Source organism: Aspergillus versicolor, assembly GCF_001890125.1.
Source record: "Aspergillus versicolor CBS 583.65 unplaced genomic scaffold ASPVEscaffold_2, whole genome shotgun sequence".
Classification (NCBI taxonomy): domain Eukaryota; kingdom Fungi; phylum Ascomycota; class Eurotiomycetes; order Eurotiales; family Aspergillaceae; genus Aspergillus; species Aspergillus versicolor.
The window spans coordinates 4,058,143-4,084,892 of record NW_024467525.1 but is presented as its reverse complement, the minus strand read 5'-3'; the positions used below and the strand labels follow the sequence as shown (position 1 = coordinate 4,084,892).

The 26,750-nt window shown below is 51.1% G+C and overlaps 11 protein-coding genes across 11 annotated transcripts in view; 4 read left to right on the top strand and 7 right to left on the bottom strand.

Annotated features, from left to right (window-relative positions):
* Positions 1 to 131: 131 nt before the first annotated feature.
* Positions 132 to 1,739, bottom strand: ASPVEDRAFT_123291 (adaptor protein STE50; the record flags this gene model as incomplete). Its single annotated transcript, XM_040806069.1, has 3 exons — positions 132 to 1,207; positions 1,259 to 1,420; positions 1,475 to 1,739. The coding sequence occupies 3 exons, from the start codon at positions 1,737 to 1,739 to the stop codon at positions 132 to 134; spliced, it is 1,503 nt and encodes a 500-aa protein (XP_040665147.1).
* Positions 1,740 to 4,431: 2,692 nt separating this feature from the next.
* On the top strand, positions 4,432 to 5,031 carry ASPVEDRAFT_123290 (uncharacterized protein; the record flags this gene model as incomplete). The annotated part of the gene is made up of 1 exon (XM_040806068.1): positions 4,432 to 5,031. The coding sequence occupies one exon, from the start codon at positions 4,432 to 4,434 to the stop codon at positions 5,029 to 5,031; it is 600 nt and encodes a 199-aa protein (XP_040665146.1).
* A 410-nt stretch (positions 5,032 to 5,441) lies between these two features.
* Positions 5,442 to 8,199, bottom strand: cdc48 (AAA family ATPase CDC48; the record flags this gene model as incomplete). The annotated part of the gene is made up of 6 exons (XM_040806039.1): positions 5,442 to 6,031; positions 6,090 to 7,581; positions 7,648 to 7,897; positions 7,966 to 8,021; positions 8,080 to 8,107; positions 8,165 to 8,199. The coding sequence occupies 6 exons, from the start codon at positions 8,197 to 8,199 to the stop codon at positions 5,442 to 5,444; spliced, it is 2,451 nt and encodes an 816-aa protein (XP_040665145.1).
* A 773-nt stretch (positions 8,200 to 8,972) lies between these two features.
* ASPVEDRAFT_38807 (gamma-glutamylcyclotransferase family protein) lies at positions 8,973 to 10,048 on the top strand. Its single transcript, XM_040811783.1, has 2 exons — positions 8,973 to 9,064; positions 9,135 to 10,048. Exon 2 carries the CDS (start codon positions 9,220 to 9,222, stop codon positions 9,829 to 9,831), a length of 612 nt encoding a protein of 203 aa, XP_040665144.1. The 5' UTR covers positions 8,973 to 9,064; positions 9,135 to 9,219; the 3' UTR covers positions 9,832 to 10,048.
* Positions 10,049 to 10,090: 42 nt separating this feature from the next.
* Positions 10,091 to 11,079, bottom strand: ASPVEDRAFT_80993 (uncharacterized protein; the record flags this gene model as incomplete). The annotated part of the gene is made up of 2 exons (XM_040816957.1): positions 10,091 to 10,826; positions 10,949 to 11,079. 2 exons carry the CDS (start codon positions 11,077 to 11,079, stop codon positions 10,091 to 10,093), a joined length of 867 nt encoding a protein of 288 aa, XP_040665143.1.
* Positions 11,080 to 11,605: 526 nt separating this feature from the next.
* Positions 11,606 to 12,721, bottom strand: ASPVEDRAFT_50844 (uncharacterized protein; the record flags this gene model as incomplete). Its single annotated transcript, XM_040814384.1, has 2 exons — positions 11,606 to 11,719; positions 11,744 to 12,721. The coding sequence occupies 2 exons, from the start codon at positions 12,719 to 12,721 to the stop codon at positions 11,606 to 11,608; spliced, it is 1,092 nt and encodes a 363-aa protein (XP_040665142.1).
* Positions 12,722 to 13,737: 1,016 nt separating this feature from the next.
* On the top strand, positions 13,738 to 14,679 carry ASPVEDRAFT_26193 (Mpv17/PMP22 family protein; the record flags this gene model as incomplete). Its single annotated transcript, XM_040809868.1, has 4 exons — positions 13,738 to 13,878; positions 13,946 to 14,221; positions 14,290 to 14,556; positions 14,608 to 14,679. The coding sequence occupies 4 exons, from the start codon at positions 13,738 to 13,740 to the stop codon at positions 14,677 to 14,679; spliced, it is 756 nt and encodes a 251-aa protein (XP_040665141.1).
* A 526-nt stretch (positions 14,680 to 15,205) lies between these two features.
* ASPVEDRAFT_60429 (defective in cullin neddylation 1 family protein) lies at positions 15,206 to 17,168 on the bottom strand. The gene is made up of 5 exons (XM_040815526.1): positions 16,913 to 17,168; positions 16,750 to 16,793; positions 16,039 to 16,109; positions 15,794 to 15,968; positions 15,206 to 15,727 (listed from the first exon to the last, which is right to left on the bottom strand). The coding sequence occupies exons 1-5, from the start codon at positions 16,994 to 16,996 to the stop codon at positions 15,292 to 15,294; spliced, it is 810 nt and encodes a 269-aa protein (XP_040665140.1). The 5' UTR covers positions 16,997 to 17,168; the 3' UTR covers positions 15,206 to 15,291.
* A 337-nt stretch (positions 17,169 to 17,505) lies between these two features.
* Positions 17,506 to 19,691, top strand: ASPVEDRAFT_38804 (nuclear export protein Noc3). Its single transcript, XM_040811782.1, has one exon. It carries the CDS (start codon positions 17,538 to 17,540, stop codon positions 19,614 to 19,616), a length of 2,079 nt encoding a protein of 692 aa, XP_040665139.1. The 5' UTR covers positions 17,506 to 17,537; the 3' UTR covers positions 19,617 to 19,691.
* A 230-nt stretch (positions 19,692 to 19,921) lies between these two features.
* ASPVEDRAFT_510638 (uncharacterized protein) lies at positions 19,922 to 23,605 on the bottom strand. The gene is made up of 2 exons (XM_040814416.1): positions 23,135 to 23,605; positions 19,922 to 23,051 (listed from the first exon to the last, which is right to left on the bottom strand). Exons 1-2 carry the CDS (start codon positions 23,205 to 23,207, stop codon positions 20,227 to 20,229), a joined length of 2,898 nt encoding a protein of 965 aa, XP_040665138.1. The 5' UTR covers positions 23,208 to 23,605; the 3' UTR covers positions 19,922 to 20,226.
* The window catches only part of ASPVEDRAFT_510454 (PT repeat family protein), a 5,583-nt gene continuing 2,427 nt past the window's right edge, over positions 23,595 to 26,750 (bottom strand). Inside the window, exons 3-5 of the mRNA XM_040814412.1 lie at positions 24,368 to 26,712; positions 23,695 to 24,125; positions 23,595 to 23,633 (exon numbers count right to left, since the gene is read on the bottom strand). Of these exons, the coding sequence (XP_040665137.1) occupies positions 24,044 to 24,125; positions 24,368 to 26,712 (2,427 nt within the window). The 3' untranslated portion in view covers positions 23,595 to 23,633; positions 23,695 to 24,043. The remainder of the gene's footprint in view (positions 23,634 to 23,694; positions 24,126 to 24,367; positions 26,713 to 26,750) is intronic.

Genomic DNA, 26,750 nt, shown 5'->3' with positions numbered 1-26,750 from the left:
AAATTCAAATTAAGGGTATGATCTTGAAAGATGTAAAGATATAAGACGGTAAGAAGGTAATCGAAATGGCCTCAGATTGAGGGGTATCTCAAGAAAATGATCAAGTTGCATCCTTCCAAGTTGCTTGGTTCTTACAATACCCCGCCAGGGAGGTTGATCTGCGCCTGTCGTGTGTCAAAGCTGGCACTATTTGGCCCTGATCCCCCACTCGGTGGATGAGGATTGGGGGTATTGCTGTCCGGCGCCTGTTGTTGTTTTCGCAGCATAAACATCGGTTTCCGTCCTTCTTTCTCTAGCTGCTTGAAGAGAATAAGGGGCCGTTCTTCTAGCGTGAGACAACGCTCTTGATCACCGTACACAATGTAAAGCGCATACTGTTTCCAATCGCCATTGATGTTATACTTCTTGAGAGCTGCGGGGAGGACTTTGTAGCACGGATCATCGACAGAGACACGGAAGGACTTGAAGATTTCGACGCTTGGAGTCTCACCTCCGCCTCCGCCCCCTGCCCTGGAATCGGATCGTGACGGAATTTCCGAACGCGTTGCTGACGATGGTGGCGGATTCAGACGGTCTTGCCGAGATTGGGATAGTGCATTGTCGCTGTGGTGATCATGGAAGCCACGAGCCGATCCGGGTTGCGAGTATGCACGGGAGGCCAAGGTTTGGGGAGCACCGTAGTGGTTGCTAGGAGATGTCGGAGAGGGTAGGTTTGGCGAGAGTTGTGATTTTCCATTCATAGTACTGAGATGTGATGATGCAGCCATGGCGGCTGCAGATGGATCAAGGTTTGAACCGTCGTTGTACGTCCGACTTTCGTGGATTGAGGGCGGGATATGGGTTGGTGAGCTGTTTTTGGGGGTGGTACCCCCGTGGACTCTTTTGGAGAACGTTCGAGACATGATCGATCCGGAGCGGTCTAGGATGGTAATTCCAGAAGGTTGCCCGCTGAGCGTTTGTCCTGAGAGTGAAGAGTCATGATAGTTATCTGAGATCGGCACGGCGGTCGGCGGCGGTAGAGGTTGAGATTTATCCTTTGCCATTTTAAAGACAGGTAAAAGTTCCTCCCTCAGTCGTCGGTAGTCTTCGAGGACACGCCGTAGGTCGGTCTCAACGGTAACTATTCGCTCGTCTCGGAGTCGGATGGACTGGATGAGTCGAGCAATGTCTTCCTGTGATGCGCTCTCGTTCATACTTTGATCCGCGGCTATCACAAGTCAGTAAGTAGCCACATAACCGAAAACTTGGGGGAACATACACAAAGGAATGTAGTGGTCGGCATCAAGTGGGATATCATGCTTCACTTTTGTTTCGTAAACGCTCTTAAGTATCGTCAACCGATGTCCCACACTAGCGATTCCCATTTCTTTCAGCTCATCATGTCTTAATGCAATCAGTGCATCTCCAACGATGCCGTTCTCTACAAATGTAGCGTTAGTGATATCCATCTGTCTCTTGCAATCTCTGGACTCACCTATAAACGCCTGGCAGTACTGGCGGAGGCCCAGGGCTGCAACATAAGCCGCGCATTCTTCGGCAGTCCATTCTGTGATTATTGTCTTCGGAGACTTCGGGTTTTCGTCTTTATTCGCAAACGTTGGTGTAGGTTCCGCTGAGGGGAACTCTGAGTCTGGCTCGGAGCCCTCGGAATCCGTCGCTAAGTGCGGTGACGTGATAACGCTGCGCTCATACTCGTCATCCGCATCAGAGTCTGCGTGGTAGGAGGTGTGGAGCGACATGGCGGCTGGTGGGCTTTACGACGTCCACGATGGCGAAGGTGTAGTGGACGCCGTTTGAGTATAATCGATGCGGTGCTGAAAGCGGACTGAACAACCCGGCTTCCGTCGATATGAATATTCCGAAAATGAGAGAATTCGGGCGTATCGTTCACTGTTGGAGCCAAAAATAAGGAGTGTGCGAGTGTCGGCCAAGCAGGTGTGCCACATGGAATGGCTGGCGGCGGCTAAACAAGAAACTCGGGCGACTCGGGAGAAGAGGTGAAATTGGAGGATGGTCGCTAGATAGAATCGCCGGTTTTCAAAAACGAGGCTGGTTCCAGATGAAAGAAAGTAAATGTCGAGAGGAAGAGGGATGTGATGGATCGTTAGCGCGAGCAACGACGATGGTGATGAGCGCGAAGGCGGGGAAGCTCAGGCAGAGACGTCTTCTTTGGGAGCGGACTGGGGGATAGGCGGGAAAACGCCCGTCCGAACCATAAAAACGAAGAGCAAGGCGAGGGGAAATATGACGACGGAGACGACCCCGAGATACGGCTGGCCGCAAGGAGACAACGAGCGAGTCGACAAAGTTGATCTGCCTGGGAGACTCCGAAAGAAGATTGAGGCAGGACGGACGCACTCCAAGTCGGATCGCCGCACGTGATGCCAGTCTAGACACTCGGGGGAAAGGCGAAGGAGGACAGCCGCTCTATTAATACACGCGGCAGCACGCAGAGGATAAGCTCGACCTTTATCTCGACTCCAGGTTCCATCTGCGTTCCAAGAATAACAATAATAGGACCGTTCATTCGGCGGTTTGGTCGATTTTCAACCACTCCTGTCCTTGCGTCTTCCCAGCCAAGCCAGCCTTCCAAGGGCCATTACCTTGTCCAAAGCATCTAGTGGATCATTCAATCTACCAAGGAATCAATTCTTCAAGAAGATTCTTCAGAAATAGATAGATAGGGGAGGCTTCTTCAGAACTAACATCTATTGCCAGCTCTGGATGGTCGGCTCGGCACGACTATTGCACAGGCACTGCTACTAGTTTCGGGCGTCGAGTCGACAAAAATAATACGATCGATGTTAAATAATGGGGAGGCTTTCTTCCCCGGGTCAATAATATCGAAAGGATTACCCAAGATAACTTGGGTTAACGCTGTCAAAATCCAATAGTGCCGGAGCCTTTACTACTTTGGCCATTTAGGGGCTCCAAATCCTCCGCCGCTCTCCGCCGACGCTGGGGCTCCTTCGGCTTCAGGAAACGGCCTTATTATTGACATTAATGTTACTTCAACGAGTTTCTCCTGTCTCTCCTGTCTATTCAAGTGTTGCCACTCCCTGCAACGTACGGGGGAGAGGTTACGAATCACCTCTACGTCAGCTGGCGTTGATAGCCCCTTGACCAGCCGTTAATGATTGACTGCCCTGCGGTCTGATATCAGCTTGCTTTGCCCATGACTTGAAGACAACACAATCAGATATTACACAGAACTAGGGCAGTACTGACCACGAGGAGACTTGATGGGTTGCCTCTGTATCCATTAAGCCAGGCAATTCCCCTTACGGATCATGCAGATGTGGTATCCACGCATCTCCGCATACATGGTTGCCCGCCTGCTGTCCTTTGTGGGTGACGGCACGATCAACCGCTAATTTTCTTGGATCGGGCGCTGTCCCGACTTTCGGCCGTTCAAGTTACCATCGAAGCTCGGATCCCAAGCGCCCACTACATGGATATGTTATAAATATCCTCACATCCGGCTTGATTCCTTGTCCTTGTCTCCACGCCTGAGAAGGGCGCTTAGGCAGGTTCACCGCTTGCTGCAGCTTCTTGCTTGCGAGCTGCGAGCTATTGTAGAAACTATACAAAGCACTTTTTGTTAGAACCTGTAATTATAATATTGTTAATTGCCTGGATTGTTTCGCATACAGGGTCTTGCTAGTTGTAACATGAAGATGGATGATATGATCGTGGCTAATTGTCAGGTCTATATCTCAAATGCGGGTTCCCTCAGAATACTAAACCAAGTTCTAAAGTGAATACATAGAGAAATCTCATTTTTCGTAAGCATGAGATGAGATAAATGAATTTCTTTTTACCAAGAGACATGTTAGAAGAAACACTTTCAACAAATTGATTATCCTGGGGATTCTCAATGTTTGGCTGCCGAGTAGCCCATCCGTCGCTGGCCATCTTTATTCCGCGCCATCATCCTACCAGGCAAACTTCACCTAATCTTCATTTTCGCCGCCCGCTTACCTCTCGCGCCTCTCAGCGACCGCAGTTCTCGGCCTTTAATACTTTGCAAGTACACTTGCGAACGAGAAGAAGACGGCGGATCAATCGCTGTCGCAAGTTCGCCGCTCATCTCGGCGCAGATCAAGCCCACCTCCGCCTGGCGCATTTTCTCCGCCGACCCTCGACTTTCTCTATACTACATCTCCAACCAGTCCAACTCAGTACATCATACACTTACCGCTCTTTTAAAATACCGATACCTCAACCGAGCGACTTCGACTTCCGATCCTACATACCAGGAAACCCGATGCCCCCCGGGGTATTACTCTTGAACTCACCTAGCGCCGACACCGAGGCCCGCTGATACCGACACTGACAGACGCAACACTTCTGCCCTCTCAGACGGCCCCTAAAAGCCCACACCACAAATACAACTCCTCCCAAAGAGCAAAACCAAAAAGCCTACTAACCATGCCGCCATCTCCCTCCAACCTGTCGCAACCAGCCCCCTCCGACCTCGAATCCGACCTCCTCAACCACCTAGCCACCACGCACGCGCTCGAAGACCTACACACAACACTCCTATCAACTCTCCAGCGACTCGGCTGGACCGAGAAAATCCGGCACCTTTCAACCGAGCTCCTCCGCGCAAACCGGTGCGAGCGATTCGATGATGTCGTGGAGGCCGTCGTCGCCTCTGCACAGGGCCGATCACATCCGTTCCTCGTCGACTCCGAAACACAGAACAATAGCAACAGCAGCAACGGGGATGGAGACGGCGGCAGCGGGTTCTCGTTCGAGAATGCGGACGCGCGGATCCCGAGCGTTGTTGTTGAGCAGGGGGTTCGTGCGATCAAGGACGTTTTAAGGGAGGTGGTTATACTCGAGGACGATGGGGAGGGAACAGGAAGCGGTGGTACTGGGGGTAGTAATATTTCTGTTGAGGTGGGAGGAAATGGCACAGCGTCGACGACGGGGTCAAAACGGCAGGGAGATAAGTCGGTTAATGGTGATACAAGTCCGACCAAGAAGGGGGACAAGAAGACAAAACAGGGGAAGCAAGCTAAGTGAGTTTTGTTCAAGGGTGCATTTTATGCTTCGGGGCATTTTTTTTTTTTAATTATAGGGTTGCCTGAGAACTTTTTTTTCCGTTCCTTCAAGGCGTTGAGGGTAGGGACTTCTGGTGTTCAGAGTGGTGGCATTGTACCATGATACCAGCCTTTTGATATGTACAACACCTAGGTATTCACTTTAATGGATACATCTGCGGGGTCTACGTCTACTACGTGACATGTACCAAGTCAAGCTGGCGTGAATCGCGTCAAGGATTACGAGGGAGTAGTATAATTCGAAACCAACGTTGTTCGTTTAATGTTGTCGAGGAGGATTCGTTCCTGTCGCCAGGAAATTCTATCCCCACCTCGGCTAGATCTAACTAGGGTCGGCACATAACGCGATTATGTAGAAAAAGAAAATGGACTTTAGTCGTAGAGGCTGTCATCATTACCGGCTTCACCAAATGTGTTGCTGCCGTCCTGCACTTCGTTCGCAGAGGGGAAGCGGAAGAAAGAGCTGCCGCCAGAGTTTTTGAGGCTCTGGGCGAAAGCTTCGTATCTGCGGATCTCCACATCGCTGACGGATCGGCGGGCCGTCTTCATGGCCTCTTCGAAGTGAGCCCGTGTGAGTTCTGGAACAGGGTCTTCGCCCTCCTCTTCCTCATCCTCCATCTTCACATCCTCACCAGCAGCCTCACGTTGTTTCTGGCGGTCGATATCAGCAGAAATGGATTCCTTGATAGCGAGCTTGACAGCACGCTGCGTAACGAATCCAAGATCGGCACCAGAGAAACCGTGGGTCTTGCTGGCAATGAATTCCATGTCGACATCGGTGGCGACAGGTGTCTTGCGGAGCTGAGCCTTGAGGATACCCTCACGGGAGGCCTGGTCGGGAAGAGGAACGTAGACCAGGGTGTCAAGACGGCCGGGACGCACCAGAGCGGCATCGAGCTGCTCGGGTCTATTTGTAGCACCAATGACGAAAACGTTCTTCTTCGAGGTCATGCCGTCCATTTCTGTACTCGTATATTAGTATCGGCTCACGAATAATCGCCAAAAAGGAAGTTCACTTACCAGTCAGAAGCTGGTTGACGACACGGTCAGAAGCACCGCCAGCATCTCCAACGGAACCACCACGTGATTTGGCAATAGAGTCCAACTCATCAAGGAACACAACGCAAGGAGCAGCAGCACGAGCCTTGTCGAAGATGTCACGGATGTTGCTCTCAGACTCACCGAACCACATGCTCAGCAACTCAGGACCCTTAACAGAGATGAAGTTTGCTGCACACTCATTGGCAACGGCCTTGGCAAGCATGGTCTTACCGGTACCAGGAGGACCATAGAACAAAACACCGCGAGAAGGAGAAAGACCAAACTTTTGGAACTTTTCGGGGTGGTCGACGGGGTACTGGACGCTCTCGATGAGCTCGCGCTTGACCTCCTCCAGACCACCAATGTCTTCCCAGCGAACATTGGGAACCTCGACGACTGCAACCTCGCGAAGAGCAGAGGGGTTGGAGACGCCAAGGGCGTAGCGGAAGTTCTCCATGGTAACGCCGAGAGAGTCCAAAACCTCCGCGTCGATTGTGTCTTCGTCGAGATCGATAAGGTCCATCTTTTCACGGATCTGTTGCATGGCAGCTTCGGAGCACAGGGAGGCAAGATCGGAACCGACGTAACCGTGAGTCTCGGCAGCAATGGTCTCCAGGTCGACATCTTCTCCGAGCTTCATGTTCTTGGTATGAATCGAGAGAATCTCCAGACGGCCAGTTGGGTCAGGGATACCAATGTCGACTTCACGGTCGAAGCGGCCGAAGCGGCGGAGGGCCGGATCGATGGAGTTGGGTCGGTTGGTGGCGGCCATGACGACGACGTTGGAGCGTGCCTTCATACCATCCATAAGGGTCAGGAGCTGAGAGACGACGCGGCGCTCAACTTCTCCATTGGTCTTCTCACGCTTGGGCGCGATAGAGTCAATTTCATCAATGAAGATGATAGCGGGAGAGTTCTTCTCGGCTTCCTCGAAAGCCTTGCGGAGGTTCGACTCAGATTCACCAGCCATCTTAGACATGATCTCGGGACCGTTGATCAGGAAGAAGAAAGCGCCGGTCTCGTTGGCCACCGCACGAGCCATGAGAGTCTTACCGGTACCAGGAGGACCGTACATGAGGATACCACGAGGAGGCTTGATACCGATGGACTTGAACAGCTGGGGGTGACGGAGGGGCAGCTCGACCAATTCACGGATTTGAGCCATCTGTTTCCGGCATCCACCAATGTCATCATAGCCAACTTCGTTCAAGTTGTTCTCTTCATCTTCACGCTGAATCGGCTCGCCTTCACTGTGGATGATTGTGTCTGGAGCGACGATACCGTACTCTGGGGGGTCCACTTCAACAACCTTGAATTCGACTTGCCTCATACCTCCTCGTACTGTGAAGAGATCACCCTGCTTCACGGGCCGGTATCCATCACGGAAGTAGGGGGCAAGGTAAACGTCAAAGAGAGACCCAGTAAGGCCTTCAACGGTGTCTGCGATGGGGAGGACAGCGATACGCTTGGCCTGTGCGGGAAGGAGGGGTTAGCGCCACTTTATCGCCACATATCATCACATTTGAGAGCAACTTACATATTTGATGTCAGGGCAGGCATGGATAGTGATAATGTCACCATGTTTCACGCGGAGATTATGCCTGACAACCCTGTTGATGCGGGCACTTCCATCATCAAGCTCGTCGTCAGCCAGCACAATCAGAACCGTCTCCTTGCGCTTCTTGCCTCGGACAAGAACTGTGTCGCCTCTGAAGAGTCCGAGGACGTCCATAGTGTTGTTGGAGAGAGAGATCGTGGAGTTATCATCGTTAACGGCATCAGTAACACTAAACATCGAGCTATTAGCAACGCCCAAATAACACCGTACGGCCGAATTAGCGGGTCAAGAGCTCACATCAAGCTGTTAGGCTTCTTCTTCTTCTTCAGGATAGCTGTGGATGTGTCGAGCTCCTGCGAAGAGTTAGCAATTTGATCCGGGCCTGCTTCTCTGGTTTATATCTCAACTCACATCCTTTTTCTCAGCACCAGAAGCATCGCTAGGCGAAGGTTAGTCTAATCACCGGGCAGGAACGCAGGTGAGCATGATGACGTACAGAAGCTTCTTCTTGTGATCGTGCTCTGAGCTCATCTTGAAAGAAAGCGCGGATAGATGATGGAACAAGGGATTCGATTACGCAACGTAGACTCAAAGAGAGTTTACGCAAGAAGTTGGCTGTGCCGGACCTGAAGACGCCCTAGCAACAGGAAGGAGATGCGAAGAGCGGAGAAAAAGAAATGGGACGAGTTCCAGGAGACAACGGAGATGCCTAGGGAACGTAGTAAAGTAGAAAGATGGATAAGGTTAAGGACAGAGACAGATAAAGAGAGAGATGGAGGTGAGATCGGAAGTGGACAGAAGAGCTCCAGTTATGAAAGAGGTGACGATAACTCTCGACCGCCAAGGTGTTCTGTTGATGACTTAAGCGCCCTCTCTCTGTAACTATCAGCCGCCACCGCCTGGGAGAAGCACATGGAACCCAATCGAGGCAACCGTCACTCTCTTTTTCACAGGCTCTTCTTGTGGATGTCAGCCTTGTCGCCTTCGCATTTTGATTACACATATATAATTTCGAGAATTGCCTCTCTCTGAGGCGGCAGGCTACCATGGAGTGCGTCAGTCCCTCGCGCAGGGCCCTAGGTAGTTGGTGCCTGAGGAGCCCAGACAATCGGCTCCTCCATGGCTCAAGCCCTGTTGTGCCCTGGTTTTTACAAACGCACTGGAAACACCAAACAGACAAGGGGGTTTTGGGTAAAGTGCCTCACAAGGCTTTCTTGCTCGTGGCCTTGTAATAGGCTGCGCTGCTGGCATGACTTTCAAACACGTCCACAAGAGATGGTTTCCGTCAGTCAGCTAACCTTTTGAAACTTTGCTTTGAGTGTGCTGTTCAAGCATGACCCAAATATACCTCAAAAGGATTCTTCGCCTGCCAGTCCTGTCTACGTAGAAGATCAAGGTACGCAAGAGTCTCAACAAGGCTTCCCTGCGCTCTCTTGACCTCATCTTGCCAACCCGAGTGGATCTAGCCTTCAATAGTACTCTGGAACTTATACCACCCTTGCCAGAAGTATCATAAGGACCGGAAGATCTTGCCAACAGTTTCCCGAAGAAATGGTACCTCGAATGCGATGCAAACCAGGGTATCCAGAAGATTTCAACAATGCAATCAAGAGAAGTCCTTTAATGGGCGACGACTTCAAAGAGCTCATCAAGAGCTCAGACAGCCCTCCACTCTTTGTATACGGACATTTGATGCTTCCTAGAGTCCTAAAATATTTCGCAAACATGCGTGAAACTGAGAAGGTCGATATGGTCTACGCAACCCTCCCGTTACACAAGCTTTACCATTTCTCAGAGAACGGGGAAGCCGGTCTGCCGACTATCAAGGAATCATTCTCCCCGAGCGACGTGGTAGAGGGGTTTCTCGTTTTTGGATTGACCGCAGAACAGCGTAATGTCGTCAAGGAGAACGAGCTTGGACGACTCGAGCAAGTGGTATTCGCCGCTGTCCAGGTCCAAGTATCTCAAATGGACACAATTTCTTTTTATGATGTCAAATGCGAAAAGTCGGTTGATGCGGGAACTTTCGTATGGAACTCGAAAGAGATTGGCCTAACGCCCATGGAAAGCACTTTTTGGCCTATAGATGACTTTCTAGAACATCAGCTCTATGAAGGGATTGTGGAATACCAAAGGCTGGAACGACTTCAAGGCAAAGATTAGAGTACGTTTCTTGGGGATATTCATTTCTTCTTGAATTATGCGTTGGATCTTATATACCCGCCTGCTGAGTTAACAGTATATCAGCAGAGCTATTATTGCTTTTGTTTTATCGTATCCTTGCTACAACCTGAAGCACAAGTTTTTGGATAGCATATCTTCTAAAAAAAATCTATTTATGAAAAGGATACATCGAAAAGAAAACTTACAGACCACAAACTCCCTTCATATATACAAGATAATAACTTGACTCAAAGAAAGCTCATAGCGTAGAAGCCCACAAGTCTGAGAATCCCCAAGCCCCTGCCGCGAAACTCACATATCCTACCAGATGCGCGGGAAATCCAATCCCGTCCTCAAAGCTCCAGTGCAGACACAACGGAGTCCAGCAAGCATTGTTCACAAGGCTCTTCTTCCAAGCTCGGACTTCAGCATTTAGCTCCGCCTGCTTCTCCTTCGATGCACCCTCGGCCTGAGCGTTGTTGCGCAGTTCTCTAGCCCTCCACAGCACAAAGTACTGGAGAAGGATGTGCCCAAGCCAGCCCCTGGTGCTCCAGAGCCCCAATTTTCCAGCACCACCCCATCGGTCGATCACGCGCTTCGAGATCACGCCTTGGGTTGCAAGGAATGAGACGTTTTCGAGCGACTGGTAGATGAGGTTCGAAACGATCTGAAGCAGAGTCAGGACGTACATTATGGTATCGGACGGAGGAGATCTGAGCGTTTCCGAGGCCCAAGATATGAGAGGTGGTAGACCGAGTAGTCGGAGCGTATACCGGGCTTGGGACATGAGTCCAGCGAGGGCGAGAAGTGGGGATGTCTGTGCTGGTGTTGATGACGATTTCTCGGCCGAGGAACCCGATCGGAGGCGCGCGAGCAGGCCAAGCCGGGTCTGAAGCGCGATCCAGGGTGCGGATGCGAGAGTGTGATGTAGTGCGTGGGAGATGTATTGGACGAAGGCGAAGGCTCGTTCCTGGCCAGAAGCTGTAGACACAAGTCTATTGGTAGATCGTTGTTAGTCAAGCGAACGAGCGATAAGCGGCGGACGAGATGTAGAAACGGACGAGGGCTAATATCGGCCCATGCCGGGAACCTGTGCAGCTCAGATTGATTGCCTTACTTGTCTAGACGCCCGTTAAGTTTATCAGCTGTTATGAGAGCTGCCAGCAACCTGCGCTGTGCAGCCTGTCTTGTCGGGTTCCCTCCCGCGGCGACCGGCTTCTCAGTGTTGGGCGCTTTGTCGTCCGCCATGGTGATAGAGTTGGGGGGGATTGAACGGTCCTGGACGTTGTCCTGGGCCTGGCATAAGAAGAAATAAAAATGAACGAATTCCCCACGATCGACGGGGGTCGAGAAATTAAAAAGTCTCCCTGCCTGCCGACTTGATCACAATCCAAGCGGTTGCCCCGATTCGGTCTGGTGCCGAGGCTCGGAATGCTCCCGTCGCCTTCAGGTTCAGAAACCGACAGCTTCTCACGTCTTATTTATTTCCGAATACTCATACCCATTTTTTATTCGATTCGACTCGGCTCGGGCGCTTCATGCGAGACAAAATGCTTACAAAATGTGATTTGATTATCGACGCCAGGTAAAACAAACTGCATAGCAACAACACCCGAAATCCCACCCCTAGCTTGTGCCCCCCAAATTGTGCCGAGGTCGGCCGTGTCAGCAAGCAAAAACAAGTACAGTTGGATATCGAATTCATCAATCATTTTTGGCATCACGTATGTCGTGGTATCATAACCCAGAACCCAGATAACATTCCAGCGGACGTTCAAGAATAGAGACCATCACTATCACTGTCCTCTTCATCTCCCTCATGGCTAACCAAACCCCCACGTTGTGTGTCATGGGACGTAGCCAGTCCATCCAACGGCTCGGTGTCCAGCTCATGACTTGTCTCAATACGAACCTCCGTTATGTGAGATTCCATCTCCTCGTTTACCTCCCAGATCGTTGAGAGGTTGCTCATCAGGGCGACAATGAGAGATGATTCATATCCCGGAATGTGCTGTCTATAGCACCGTCTCATGCGACGACGTTGAGACACACTATACCCGTACTGGGAAAGATGAGGTGGCACGGGAGGAGGTTTAGGAGGGCGTAAACCGAGATTTCTGACAATACTTGCATCCGACATTGGTGTTCTCCAAAAGTCCCAGTCATTCAGAGGCGTGGCATCCGGATCGTCACAGATTGCGTTGAGGCTAAGCCAGGTTCTTTCTTGGAGTTTACACTCACAGTGATGGCATGCTCTGAAGTGGCAGCGAACAGGACGTGAGTATGTCTGGGATTGGGTGAAACTTGGTTCGTCTTCCGCAGTGACTCGGCCCTGGTGTGTTTGGAAATGATATCCGGGTTGGAACCCAGCTCCATGGCCGGGGCTGAACCGGAGGTCGGACATATACATATTCCTCTCCTTCTCGCACATTTCCAGAACTCCTAGCTTTTGTTCAATCAACTTGTCTCTCTGTGCGTCGGTATATTCTCCTGCAAGAATCGCCTCGGTTATCCATTCGCTGAGAAGCGAGCCGGTTTGGTCGATCGGACCTGTATAACCCGAAGTGTCTTCACTGCAGAGGTAGAACCAGCGCAGGAACGGTATTTTGCCGCAATTGTTGCATGTCTCGTATGCATTGATTCTCCACTGGCGTGTCACCGTACTGTGATAACATCTTTCTTGATAGACGACCTGGCGAGGGTCCGGAACCACAGGTTTCATGGCAAGCGGCCGATAAAAGGACCGTGCTGCTTCAATTGAATCTTCTATGTCTGAAAACATATCTTCGGTTGTGTCAAGTGATTCCTGGTGTTCAAAAGTCACGTCGGGCTCTGAGCCTGGCGCCACGCCTACCAGCACTGGATAGCAACCCAGGTCGTCGCTATCCATTGCGACTAGGATACTCAGGCAAGTATCCAAAGAAGAGGAGTGTTTCGAAAGGGAACTCAAAATATGTAAACATTGTAAGGAGTGAATGTGTCTCGGCGTGTGTTCAGCGCAACCCCCAGGCGCAACCCAGGCGCAACACTCTGGTGCCACTCCATGCAACTCATTGTGAGAGAATGAGCAGAATACATTGTTCTGGCTTAAGCTATTTCACAGCAGGATCTGGACCACAAAAAATCATCACATTGTTTCACAGGTAACTGCTGATGCTTAGTAGAGGGAATGCCTTTTTCCAATGCGATTGCGTCTTTGTATGTGCCTGAGGCATCAATTGGGTATAAAGGAACAGGCGCAACATGCTTTCCAGCCAGACTCCAAGGAAGAAGCCATGTATGGCGAGATTTGTAGTCATTGCATCATTATTCCCGTGTAGGTATGCATAAATACATGGCAATACTGTGATGCCCACATACTATCTACCGAGACGGCAGTTTGGAAGTCGGCGGAGTCCGAAGCCGCACGACGGAATATAAGACGACCGGCCATCTGCCGGCCTCGTGGCCGACCTGCCAGTTCCCTCCACTCAGCTCCAGACCACATTCCTGACCTTTTGGAGTCTTTTCTTGGGCTTTATAGCGACTCTTCGCCTGCTGTGGTTTGAAAAACGCGTGCAGAGCTATTATAACCGCCGGGTACCGCCCAGACTAGGCCAGCGCCGCCAATTGACTCCGCTTCGCAACCTCGGTAAGCTCCAGGACTCCCGATCTGCTGTTGTCAAGCGCCAGTCCAGCCTCTCCATAAACAAACACCAACCCCTGTCCTATATTATTATTCGCCCAACCCAACTCCAACCCCATATTTTTCCCTCTTCGTCCCTGACCCGCCACGTCTTCATCGCTCCATCTTCCTTCCCACATCGTCTGCCATCGCGCTTCTGCGTTCATTACCTTTCCCCAAGCTCACCGCGTTTTCCTGATCGCTGCAGGTTCCCTCTTAATCGCTCCTCTACCGTCGCAGCCATGTCGGTAAAGTTCCAGGACGCCCAAAATGCCGCCACCGCCGCTGCGGGCGACATATCGATCCGGAAAGAATCAAAGGAGCTGGCGCATAAGGTCGGCGAACGCCTGACTGGAGGCAGCGCGGAAACTGGTTATCTCGCCGTACGTCCACTTTGCGGAAGTCAAGATTTTGCTGTTTGGAGTCGCTGACTGGATCTCGCGCCTCTAGATGTATCTCCGAGAGCTGCAAAACAACCCTCTGCGCACAAAGATGCTGACCTCCGGTGTCCTCTCTTCCGCGCAAGAGTTTCTCGCATCCTACCTCGCCAACGATGTGAGCAAGCACGGCCACTACTTCAGCTCCCGTGTGCCCAAGATGCTCCTGTACGGCATGTTCATTAGTGCTCCTCTGGGTCACCTTCTTGTCGGCATTCTGCAGCGCATCTTCTCGGGTCGCACCAGCTTGAAGGCCAAGGTTCTTCAGATTCTTGCCAGCAACCTGATTGTACGTACATGGTTCCCCCCAGCAACTGTCCTATCGTCGCAGCAAAAATCCTAACTGCGGCGGCTCAGGTGTCCCCCATCCAAAACGTCGTTTACTTGACGTCAATGGCCATTATCGCTGGTGCCCGTACCTTCCACCAGGTCCGCGCTACCGTCAAGGCTGGCTTCTTCCCTGTCATGAAGGTCAGCTGGATCACATCGCCTCTGGCGTTGGCCTTCGCCCAGAAGTTCCTCCCTGAGCACACCTGGGTGCCATTCTTCAACATCATTGGGTTCTTCATTGGAACCTACGTCAACACCCACACCAAGAGAAAGCGTCTCGAAGCTTTGCGCAAGGTACGTTTTCGCTAACATTCGACAATTTTCTTCTTACCTAACTTTATGCAGCGTTACGACCAGCGACGTGGCGGCCCCGGCAGCGAGTACGAGAAGGGACCCGGTGGCCCCGAGTACCGGTAGAGGATTCAAACCCCTCTCACATTCCAAATACCTCCAATCGGTCGAACAGGACATGACGAACGACGCCCCTAATACCGGCATGTTTTCCGCTATTGTCCGTTATTAAGAAACACGACGCTATGGTGACTGTTGACCGTGAAACCAAACACCTTCCCCACATTCCTCGGCCCAAAACTATATCCCTACTCCATTCCCGCATTTTCTTTGTACTCTTGAGACTCCGACAATATACTCGCCGGATCAAATCGCAACAAATCTAACCCCGTCTACTAGACGAAGATATGTTTTTATCCTTTTACGATGAATGGTTCTTCTTTCTGTCTTACACCCTCGATCTTGGCTTCGGCAACTTCATGCATAGTTTTGAATTTATAATGCCTCTTGGTGCATTTCCTGTATTCCAATTCCAAGAGTAGACTTGTACGTACTATGCCTCAATGCAGAAAAATGCCGTCCTTTTTTTGAATTCGGAGTAGATTAGAATTTGCTCTCACCATATCTTGCTCGCTTCTGCATTGGGAAGCAGAAAAAAAAAAGACTAATAACAGGCAGAAATGGATCGTTGTAGATCTCAACGGCTTTCCAGTCCCATAGCTTCATACACAGTTCTGCCTATTCAACCTCCATAGCACTCTCACTCTTGCCTCTCTTTTCCCTAACCCATGCAACGAAGTCATCCAGAGCCCCGGGCCACGCGCCATCCTCGCTCCACCATCCAAACGCTTCGTCCTCGTGGCTCTTGCGCATAAATACCTCGACCTGCTGCCACAGATCCTTGTTGATGGGTCTTTTGCCGCGTCCCTCAAGGAATTCAATCCACAGGTCCAGCCAGGGAGTCGTGGCGGTGTTCCAGGCGACCCCGCCCTTCGGGGTAGTGAAGAAGAGGTTCCACTGTTCGACAGCAATTTCGAATTGAAGGTTGCGCTGGCCCTGGACCAGGCAAAGGGGGAATGTGTAGCGGTATACGCGACGGAAGAGGTCGGGTTCTGTGGGGATGCGTGCGCGGAGGTCGGAGGCATGGGCGGCCATCTTGTCAATGGTGTCGCATCTGATTTAAGTCAGACGAATGTCTCTAACTTATATTAGGCGTAGTTGATAGGGTATGACTGCTTACTGAACGGATCTCCAGCCATTTAGGAAACCTTCGCGAGTGAATTCGCCCATGGATGGAGATTTTAGGAGCTCGGCGATGGCGAGACAGGTTACTTCGTCCAGCTCGACGTTGATATCTCCGAGGTAACGCATGGCGCCATCAATTCCGATTGTATCTGGGTCTTCCTCTGGTGAATCTACTTGCAGTTAGCACGACCAGTGTAATGTCATAAAGCCAGAGTAAATGTTTCAAGCAGAATGAAGTACCTCGATATTTATCGAAGATCTGATTTATGGCAGGAGTTGCCCCTGCTGCAGCCTGGGGGCTCTGAAAGTATCTGAATAATACTGTTAGCATTTGAATCGCGGAACCATTTATAGTCTGTCTGCAGAAAATGTAATCGAGGTAATATAGCTTCCAGTGGGCGAGTGCATCAACATCAGTAAGGTCGCTAGTTTGAGACTCTAGAGTGATCCGGAGTTACCCAAACATTCTCAACCATAAGACTGCCTCAAGAGAAGATCGGAACTGATATCCGTGGCACTATTTATCCGCACTGATGTTGGTAGGCTAGGCAGCCAAGCCAAGCTTAGTGTAAGCAGAACCAGTCAAATGGCACGATACTAATAGAATGTATAGACTCCGCCGTAGTCTTGACGCCTCAGAGACGAGATAAGTTATGGCGTAGTCGCTCGAAAATAACCCGCTTTTTGAGTTGTATCAAGCGGGCATGGACGGTATGCTACAAGAGAACCTCATAATAGCAGGATCAGAGACATGAAGAGGATTTGTCTCTGACATTGATTCATAAATGGTTCTCACTCCAATGGATGCCTAGTGCAATGCGGATTTCAAATCTACGCAAGAACCCCCAAGGCTGGTGTTGAGTGATGCATCCTCCCTGCTAGGCTGGGGCGAATGGAAGCAACGACATGGGGAATAGCAGGACATGGTTGATAATAAACTGACAAACTTACGCATCGATAGCTTCTTCGGTGTTCCATCGATACTGCTTCAGAAACTGTTTATCAAAACGTCAGTGTATATGCATCACGTGATTGCATTTACAAAGTTGATGTGTTGTAGGGACATATCCAGAGCAAGACAGGTTAAATGGTAGGGAAATTGCAGGAAATCTACCTTTGTTGCCACAGTATCCTTCGCTTGTGTGAAGCTCACAAACTGGGCTATTTGCTGTTTCTGTGCTGAAGAGTACGGCGGCATAGCGGGGTGAACGCAGGAACTTTGCGGGGCACAGATAATCCGCTGGATATATTAGGGATGATAGTGAAATAAACACAAAAGTAAAGAATTAGCTGCAAGAGTAACAGCTAAATAGCAGAGATAGATGTTGTAGAGGTTAAAGAAAAGTCAGTCAAATTAACCAGGATATTGCTTGGATTCACTGGAAAGTCCACTCACAGCAGGAGATGCTGACTGATCTAGGCACGTGCTATCCAGGGTACTTTCTAGATTGGGACTCACAGCCATCCCCCGAGAACATTAATTTTAGTTTACAGATAATACCCCATAGATAGGTAGGCTATTCTGGCTTCTATTGTTGAAGATAGGGTTCTTGATCCAATCAACATCCGTAAAGCATACGCATGATGGTCAGTTCTCGACTCTTATGTTCTGGAGTAAACTGCCGGTGGATCGGCGACACTAGCGGGATTTCTTGGCGCTGGAGAAAAATAGAAAAAAAAAGTTTCGAGACCATCAGTTGCAGATTTCCCAAGCACCACCAATCCAGACCAGCGATATCATGGCTCCTGGACGGACAACCAAGCGGAGAAGAGTGAGCCCGCCAAGTGATGAAGACAATGCTTCCTCCAAAACCTCGCGCTCGAATCTAGGCGACTTTTACTCCCACGCCGCCGAATGGGACCTCGAACAGGATTACGAACAACGGCCGCGCAAGCTGAATAAGAAGGACAAGGAGAGGACCAGGCTTCCAATTAAGACATCAGAAGGGTTCCAAAATGTCGAAGCGCCTGAGCCCGAGCCTGAGGCCGAAGAATCGGACAGCTTTCTTGGGACTGACGATGATGAATCGGAAGATGGCGACGCCGGCGAGGGCGAGGAAGAGGAGAGCGAAGAGGAGGCGCCCAAGATTCCATTGAAACAGCAGATCATACAAGCGAAGGAGGAGATTGCTCGGACCGCGACGCTTATCAATGAAGACCCGGAAGAGCATATTTCATCGTTCAAGATCATTGCTGAGATGGTGGAGGGCGGATCACACGTCGCTGTCAAGAAGCTAGCACTTGCAGCGCAGGCTGCGATTTATAAGGACGTTATTCCGGGCTACCGAATCCGACCGCTGAGCGAGGAGGAAACGTCCGCGAAGATTTCGAAGGAAGTGCGAAAACTCCGGAATTACGAACAGTCGCTTCTTTCGGGCTACAAACATTATATTCAGACGCTTCTGGCTCTAACGAAGCCTTCGAAAGACAAGGCGAATAATGATGCGGGCCTGAAGAATGTTGCGATCAATTGCGCATGCAACCTGCTCCTTGCTGTGCCACATTTCAATTTCCGTGCGGAACTGCTGAGAATCGTTGTCAATCAGTTGGCGAGGAGGCGCATTGATGACGACTTCGTCAAGTGTCGGGACACTTTACAGGATGTATTTTCCCAAGACGACGATGGAGTAGTCTCCTTAGAGGCGGTCCGGCTACTTTCGAAAATGATGAAGGCGAGGGACTTTAAAATCCACGGAAGCGTCTTGGATACGTTCCTCCACCTTCGTCTGCTTCGGGAATTCTCATCAAAGGCCTCACGAGATAGAGTTGACCGCGACGACGAAGATAACACCATTGGTGGTAAGAAGCAGAAGCAGAAAAAGGAATTTCGTACCAAACGAAACCGCAAGCTTGATAAAGAACGCAAGGCAGTGGAAAAGGACATGAAGGAAGCAGACGCCCTAGTATCACACGAAGCACGGGACAAAAACCAAGCGGAAACACTGAAGCTTGTTTTTGGCACGTACTTCCGTATCTTAAAACTTCGAGTCCCTAGCCTCATGGGTCCTGTTCTTGAAGGTCTCGCGAAGTATGCCCACATGATCAACCAGGACTTCTTTGGAGACCTGCTTGAAGCGCTTAAGGACTTGATCGGTCATGCCGAGCAAGACGAATTGAACGAGGGTGGCGACGATGATGACGAGAACGATGAAACCGCGGACCAAAGCAAGACCAATCGAGACTCCACACGCGAGGCTCTGCTCTGCACCGTAACCGCCTTTGCCCTACTCGAAGGGCAAGACGCCAGCAAAGCTGCTGCTGCCCTACACCTCGACCTCAGCTTCTTTATCAAACACCTCTACCGAACCCTCTACTCCCTCTCCGTTAACCCAGATGTTGAATATAACCCCAACGCATCCAACACTCTCCGCCTCCCAGACCCATCCTCATCCTCCTCATCCGACCCGCAAGACAACCGTCGAAGAAAAGTCAACTTCCAAACCCCTATGGTCCTCCTTCTCCGCTGCCTCAACGCGTCACTAATCTCCCGCGCAAATGGCATGCCCCCGCCCGTCCGCCTAGCAAGCTTCGCAAAAAGATTAATGACGGCCTCGCTCCAAGTCCCTGAAAAGTCAGCTCTTGCAACCCTTGCACTTCTCGACAAGCTTGCGAGACACAACGCCCGCCGTATCTCCTCATTGTGGTATAGTGAGGAGCGCAAGGGTGACGGTGTTTTTAACCCGTACGCGACCGACTTTGAGGCGACAAATGTCTTTGCAGGTACGGTTTGGGAGGGAGAGTTGCTCAGGCTTCATTATTGCCCCGCTGTCAGGGAAGCTGTTGGTGGAATTGAGAAAATGATTGTTACCCGGGATTAGCTTAATTTGCATTGTTGATATAGGATAAAGGAATTATAACATTTACAGCACATTAAATGGTGGCTTTGAATATTATGGCCAGATTTTTTCTGGTGATTTGTAAAATATGATCTATGATTAACAACACTTAGATCATCTGCCGAGAGCATAAACTTCTCGATTCAAAGCGACACTTTGCCGCACAGTCGCAGGCTGCTGAGAAAGAAAGAAATGCCAAACACTTGGTTGGACTTGTCCCGGGAAAAAAAAAGAGAGAGAGAGAACAAAACAAACGATACTTGTACAAAGACTTCCCCCCTCACACCCACCACCACCAATCCATATTCTTATCCCATATTCTTATCCCCCAGCCTGAGATACCAATCCGGATAGGTCAACAGGATAATTAGGAAGATATTTCAAGAATATCTACTTCATTCTGCGAGTCATCCATCGATTGTCATGGAGTAACAGAGAAGAAACAGAACACAACACGCCGACAACAATCGTCCCTTACCAATAAACACCAACCAATGTGCACCCGAGCCAACACAACCAAGAACAAAACACCACCCTTGTCGAGTCAGATATACACGTTTATTCACGTGAGGAAAGGCAAGAAGCAAGAGGCTTAAGCGAATTTATCAACACGGTAACCTGGCTCGCTGTTTATCGACCCGTTGCCACCTCCGTACCACTCAATGTCGGCGAATTGGCCTTGGCCGTGGCCATGGCCGGGGTTAGGAAGGGTAGGGGGTAGATGAACCGGTGGGGGTGAGAAATACTGTAGCTGTCCTTCGTGCTGGCCCTGGGGAGGAAGGGAGGGTCTCACGTCACGGAAAGAGGAGGAGCTGGCTATTCCAGACGCAAATGGGGGATTCGGAAGGTCATAGCCCATGGCCGATAAGGAAGAGGCTGTTTCTCTGCCAAAGTTGTGATGAGACTGGGAGCCGGGAAAAGGATGGCTGTGGCCTTGGGCTTGCCCATATGCAGGGGTCTGGACCTGGCGGTTGAGCTGTGCAAAAGTACGCTCGCGGTCTGCCATTATCTGTCTCTGATGCTCATTGCGCAGAGCAGGGTGAACTAGGCTTGGACTTTTTGCCCTCTGGGTTTGTCCCCCAGCGCCGGCAGCAAGTGCCGGAGTACCGGACGGGGCGGGTGAAGCCGAATTGGGAGGTACGGCCGCGGGGCGTATTTGCATAGGAGCCGATATTGCGAAGCGAGGGCTCTGGGTTTCTTGGCTGTTGGCATACTTGCCCTCCTTCGAATGGCGAGGGGTACGTGGGCGAAGAAATCTATTCCCCGATTGACTGTCACCATCACCCTTTCGGCGGAAACCACTGAACATGCCTCCCTTTTTCTTGGGGGTTTTCAAATCTTCGCCGCTCAAAACACTGCGGGATTGGCTCTCAGACTCACGTTTGGAAGATGATAGAATGCTGTTGCTTTCTGAGACCGAGCCCTTTCTCTGGCTATCCTCGGCGGCAGCCTTGGGATCTGAGATCGGCCTAGGGCTGGAGATACGACGCAACTCAGCATCCTTTGTTTCGGGGCTCTTCGATATCTCGTTATCGTGTGCCGAAATGTCTCTCTTCATTGCGGCTGGGGTAGCGACGCCGTCAGTTTGAGAATCAGGGGTGTTAACAGCTGCAGTGGAAGATGAACCACTGTTGGTCAGGCCCTGCTCGTCGGGTTCCTTTCCTATAGTGGTTTCAGTCTGTTGCACAGGAGCAGCTTTGCTTTCCTGGCTGGGCTTCTTGTTAGAGACCCAATCCTCCCGCTTCATTTGCATAGGCTTCTGTTTTCTCTTATTCTGATACTGAAACCGTTTATCACCATCCCTACTGGGCCTGAATCCTCCCGGACCTCCTGGATAAGATGCCTCCCACTGAGCTTGGGCCTGGGTACCCGCAGCGCCGTGGTTGGACAGTATTAGCTGCGTGAGCTCACCCTTCAACTTAGCTACCTCCTGGCGAACGAAGTTTTTGACCCTTTCCTCGGCCATTATCATTTCCTTCTGGGCATTGTTTATCCGAATGTTGGTGTCTGCCAAGAGTCGTGGTAGGTCTTTGGTGGTCTCCCCATGGGCCGCGGTGCGGATATCGAGAACACGAACAAGGTCAGAAACGGCATCGACCTGCTTGAGGATCTGATCAGTTGACCAGTGGCCGTTATTCTCAGCTGTTCTGGCCATTTTGTTAACCGCTGTGTTGAGGTGGTAATGGAGCGAGTCCACATGGGATGCAAGTTGCTGCTCCAAGGTCACCGTGTTCTGGTACCCTGGGTGTGGAGGGGGAGGAGCATACCCGCCATAACTAGTCACGTCGGCAAAATACTGCCCTTCATGGACGGCATTGTTGCTCTGGCCACTCTGGTTATCTCTTAGTCCGTCTCGAGCTTGAGACCTGGCCGGCAAAGGGGGGACAGGTGCTTCACGTGGATACAAGTAGAGCTGATCATCGGTCTGCTGCTCGCAAGCCTTCGGGTTATAATTGGAGGACGAGACGATGAATGGGTGCTTTGGCTTTTGAGCGACCTTATCAAACAATGAAGACAACGAGGCCTTTGTTGCCACTGTTTTGGGGGTGTCATAAATCGACGGCGAGTATGCTCTGGGCGGGAGGCGGGGGGTGCTAGGAGTAACCAGCACCGCAGACTCGTTGCTTTCCGCTTCCATGCTGGGCACTCGATCCTGTACTAGGATAAGTTCAGCTTGGCCAGTGTTACTCAGTTCACCAGTGCGGGCCGGGGGGGAGAGGCCATCATGCAGCAAACCCTCAAGACGTGTGCTTGCGGTGCCTCGACAGCTGTCAGAACTACGCGTGGCACTGTGTTTAACCTTTGCTTCAGTTGTGCCATCGTCACCGCTCTTGGCTTGAATTCGCAAAGGGGGGCAAGACAAAGTACTATATTCGGAGTTTTTTGCTGGGCTGGTAGCGTCAGGGAACTCAGAGGTATGGGCTGGAGCGGAATACGGCTGCACATTGCCCTTCCTAGCCCTGGGAACATACAACTTTGCCTCGTTAAAGTTAGGAGCTGGAGTGGACTGGCTCTCCTCATCAGAAGAGACACGCTTAGAGTCACTGCCCCATACGCCACCGAATTTCGGCATGCTGCTCAAGGGAGGGATCTCTTTGCGGAATTCTTTTCCGATATCCTTGAAGCTGAATTTCGAACGCAGCGTCGCCACCTTTGATTTCTTCTTTCCGAACTTTTCGGACTTCTCAGACTTGTCGGAGCCTTCAGATTTCGAGTTTCGTTCGCTCGGTAGGGCAGGATCAGTTGTGGACCTTTTGTTTGTGACGCTGGGCATGCTCAGAAAGCTCGACTTGGACGCGGGTGACGATATTTCTTCTAGATGGGCAGCACGAGGCTTTGGCTTTGGCATCGGAAGTGCCAGTTCAGCGTCGTAGTCCAATCCAGAGGACGTGTGTGTTTGTGGCTTGGATGCTGGCTCTACAGCCAAGTTAGTCTCGTTATAACACCCAGGCTATTTTCACTATTGTGAATGCGTGGAAGGTAGGAGGGTGAATATTTACCTTTGCCAGGGTTGGCCACTCGCTGTTCTTGCTCCTTGGCCTTCATTTGAGCCCAGGCGTTGCCCTCAACCATGGCTTAGGACACTGGATTCTGAATCGGGCTGGGGGTTTCACAGGACTGTCTGTGTTGTTGCTTGTCTATTTGCAGGAGAAAACAGCAGATTGGATGAGAAAGGGAAACTCAGATTGCTTGACCAGACAGGGTATGTGCAGTGAATGAATGATGACCTTGCCTTGGACAGTTGGGATGTTGTGAATTCACATACGCAAATTCGTGAGAAAGTGAAAACCAAGGTGTGTTTAGCGAGAAGCTGAAATGAAAACAAAGGATTCAGGAAGAATTTCTCAGAGGTTCTGTTACTGGGACATGCGCTTGTTGTTGTTGCGCGGATTAAAAGTGTGAATGGAAATGCGCGCATTTCTTTTAACTGGAGGCTCACTGCCAGAGAGCGTAGAAGTCAGACTCGAAGAAACGTTGGGTAATGACGCTCAGATAAGCCTAATTGCATCGTAAGATTCTGGAAAGTAAGTTTTAGCGTCCATTCGATTGAGCAACTGACTGGAATCTATGGGCCGGAGGTGGTGGCCATGAAGCTTGTTAAGGTGAACAGGGACGTGAAGTAATGGCAACTGAGGGATCAAGTCTACATATCTAAAGGAAGAATAATAAGGTCAAGCAATAGTCTTCATTATCATCAGCTATCATAAACATCAAATCATCACTGCAAACTCGCACAGGTCGGTAAACCAACCCAGCTAGTGATGCACGGACACGGCATTTTGAAGGAGTGGAGGAATAATATGGGTTGAGCAGAGTAAATAAGCAATCCGCATGCAGGGTCCTTCGGTATCAAAGGCAGGGGAATCACGTCGAATCAAATGAGCGGCTCAAACATGTAGTTTGGGGGATTAGGCGTTTCCTGGGGTATATATGGCCTGCCAGAGGAGAGCCAGAAATGGAGCAATAATAACGATCATCAAGAGCAGGTCCCTGGATCGCATTAGTCCACGCAAAATATAAGGCAAAACAAAAAGTCAAATCATTGTTCTTGACTCGACACCAGATTTTGAAACATCGTTTTTTTTTTTTTTTCTTTTTTTTTTTTTCAGTTTGCTCTTCCACGGCGGCGGAAGGGGGCAAAAATGGAACCAAGGAAATTGACAAACACAGCACGCAGGATACTCTTCAACCAACTGTCGTTCTTGTTATTAAGAGAAACAGCAGTGACTGACCGGTTCTGGCTGGGAGATCGTGAATCAATTGCCTTGTTGTTCGCATTGTCCGTAGTGCCTTCCGTTGTTGAGGGTGGTTTAAGGCTCGTGGAGGGGCCACTCTCTACAGCGGTGGATGCCTCGTTCTCTTGGTTCGTATTCTTGGGGTCTTTGGGAGCATTTTCCGTAGGAACAGGAAGTTGCTCGGTGGATGGCAGTTCAAGCTTCCTCAGAAGGGCCTCACCATCGCCAGCAAGCGCAGCCAACGCAGGGTCGGCTGCGGGTTCTGGTGTCGCTGGCGCCTTCGATGCATCTAGAGGTTCTTCGCTGGCGGAGGACTGAACTTGAAGGGCAGCAGGGGAGTCGCTCGTCTTCACATCGCTTTCTTTCACTGGAGTAGACCCAGGGTCTTCCTTGTGGGACACGACAGCCACTCCGGCGGCAGCGGCACCTGCAGCAGCAACTGCAGCGCCTCCAGCGATGACTTCAGGGGTCAAGATGCTGTCCTTATTCTTCGAGTCTTCCTCTTCCTTAGCAGCTGTGGGAGTCTCCTGGGCTTCAGGCGACTCTGGAACTTCTTCTTGGACTGCCACGTTATCGGCAGGTTGGACTTGGGCCTCCTCGACCTTGGATTCCACGGCTGCTCCCGCATTTGTTTCGGGGTCTTTAGCAACGGCAGCTTCAGAAGCACTGGGCTTTTCCTCGACGATTTCAGTGGAGCCTTCCTGAGGAGTCTGCTCGGACGGTTGCGTGGCTTCGTCTGCAACAGGCTCGACAGTTTCGACGTTCACAGTGGCAGTTTCTTGTTCTTCGACAGCAGCAGTGTCCGCAACGGCCGTTTGTACAACAGGGTCTTCCTTCAACGGCTCTTCACGAGCTATTTCGGAGACTTGATCTGCGGCCGCTACCTCCTTTGCTGGCTCCTCAACAACCTCTGTCTTTGCGTCGTGGGCTTCTTTTGCAGCCGTATCATCTACGGTCTGAGGCACCGGGTCCTCCTTCGAAATTTCCGCCGGTGCAGGCTCAACGTTGGCGGAATCATCTTCAGTTGGCTCTTTGCTGGCTGACTCTTCGGGGGCAGCAGTTTCGGGTTCAGGCTCCTTGGAAGTTTCTGGTTCAGCTGCAGGAGCAACGATTTCAGTAACCTTCTCCGTTTCGGGCTCCTTAACAACAGGTTCTGCCTGGGTAGCTTCTTCCACAGGGTCCCTAGTTTCACTTTCCTTAGTGGGATCTTCAGTGGCAGTAATTGGAACTGCTTGATCTTCTGTTGATGTGGGCTGGATAGGTGTCTCGGTGAACTCTTCGGCCGCTACTGTCTTAGAACTGTCAAGCTCTGTGGCGGGTTGCTCTTCGGCAATACTGTTGACAGGATCCTCAACTGCCACGGCTTCCGAATCCGCAGGGGACACTTCAACCGGCGTTTCCGTTGCTGGCTCTTCCGAGCGCTCGGTAGTAGCGGGCACGGGCCCTCCTCCAACAGCGGCCCCTGTGGACTCTTGTATTGCGGGCTCCTCATGCCTCTCTGTAGAAGGAGCATCTACTAATGCTTCCTCGGTGACAGGCACTTCCGCCGCATCATCAAGTGTCGCCTCTTCGGTTGACTTTCCAATTATTGTCTTGTCGACCAGTGTAGAGTCTGTTGCAGCTACCTTTTGCTCGGTCACGGTCTCCTGTTCCGGGACAGTCTCAGTGGGGTTCTGAGGTGTTGCCGCTTCATTAACTGGTTCTTCACCAGACTCAACAACGGGTGCAGCTTCCTCATCTTTTGTTTCCTCGGCCGCAACTTCCTTAATAGCTTTCGCAGGAGGTTCAACTGTAACTTCCGTTGTCTCCACCTTAGGTTCCTCAGTCGCAGCTTCCTTCGCAGGCTCGCTGGCCGATTCAGCAACTGTTTCTTCCGGCTTAGACTCTTCGGTTTCTGTTTGCTTTTCGGGTTCTTCAGACGAGGCTGCATTTGCTGGGGTGGCTGCCTCTGCCGGAGCATCGACAGCTGCAATATCCTCAACTGACTCTTCAGCCTTGGACTCCTCAGTGGCACCCTGCGTCTCAGCCTTGGGCTCCTCAACTACAGTCTTCTCAACCTGCTCTTGAACAGTCTCAACTGCAACAGCGGGTTCCTCAGTAGTGGTCTCCTCGGCTTTGGTTTCCTCCGCCTTGGGCTCCTCTATAACAGCGGGCTGTTCAGCTTTGGGTTCCTCAGCCTTGGTCTCCTCAATAGCAGCGGGAACAACAGCGGGTTCCTCAGCCTTGGGTTCCTCAGNCTTGGGTTCCTCAGCCTTGGTCTCCTCAATAGCAGCGGGAACAACAGCGGGTTCCTCAGCCTTGGGTTCCTCAGCCTTGGGTTCCTCAGCCTTGGGTTCCTCAGCCTTGGGTTCCTCAGCCTTGGGTTCCTCAGCCTTGGGTT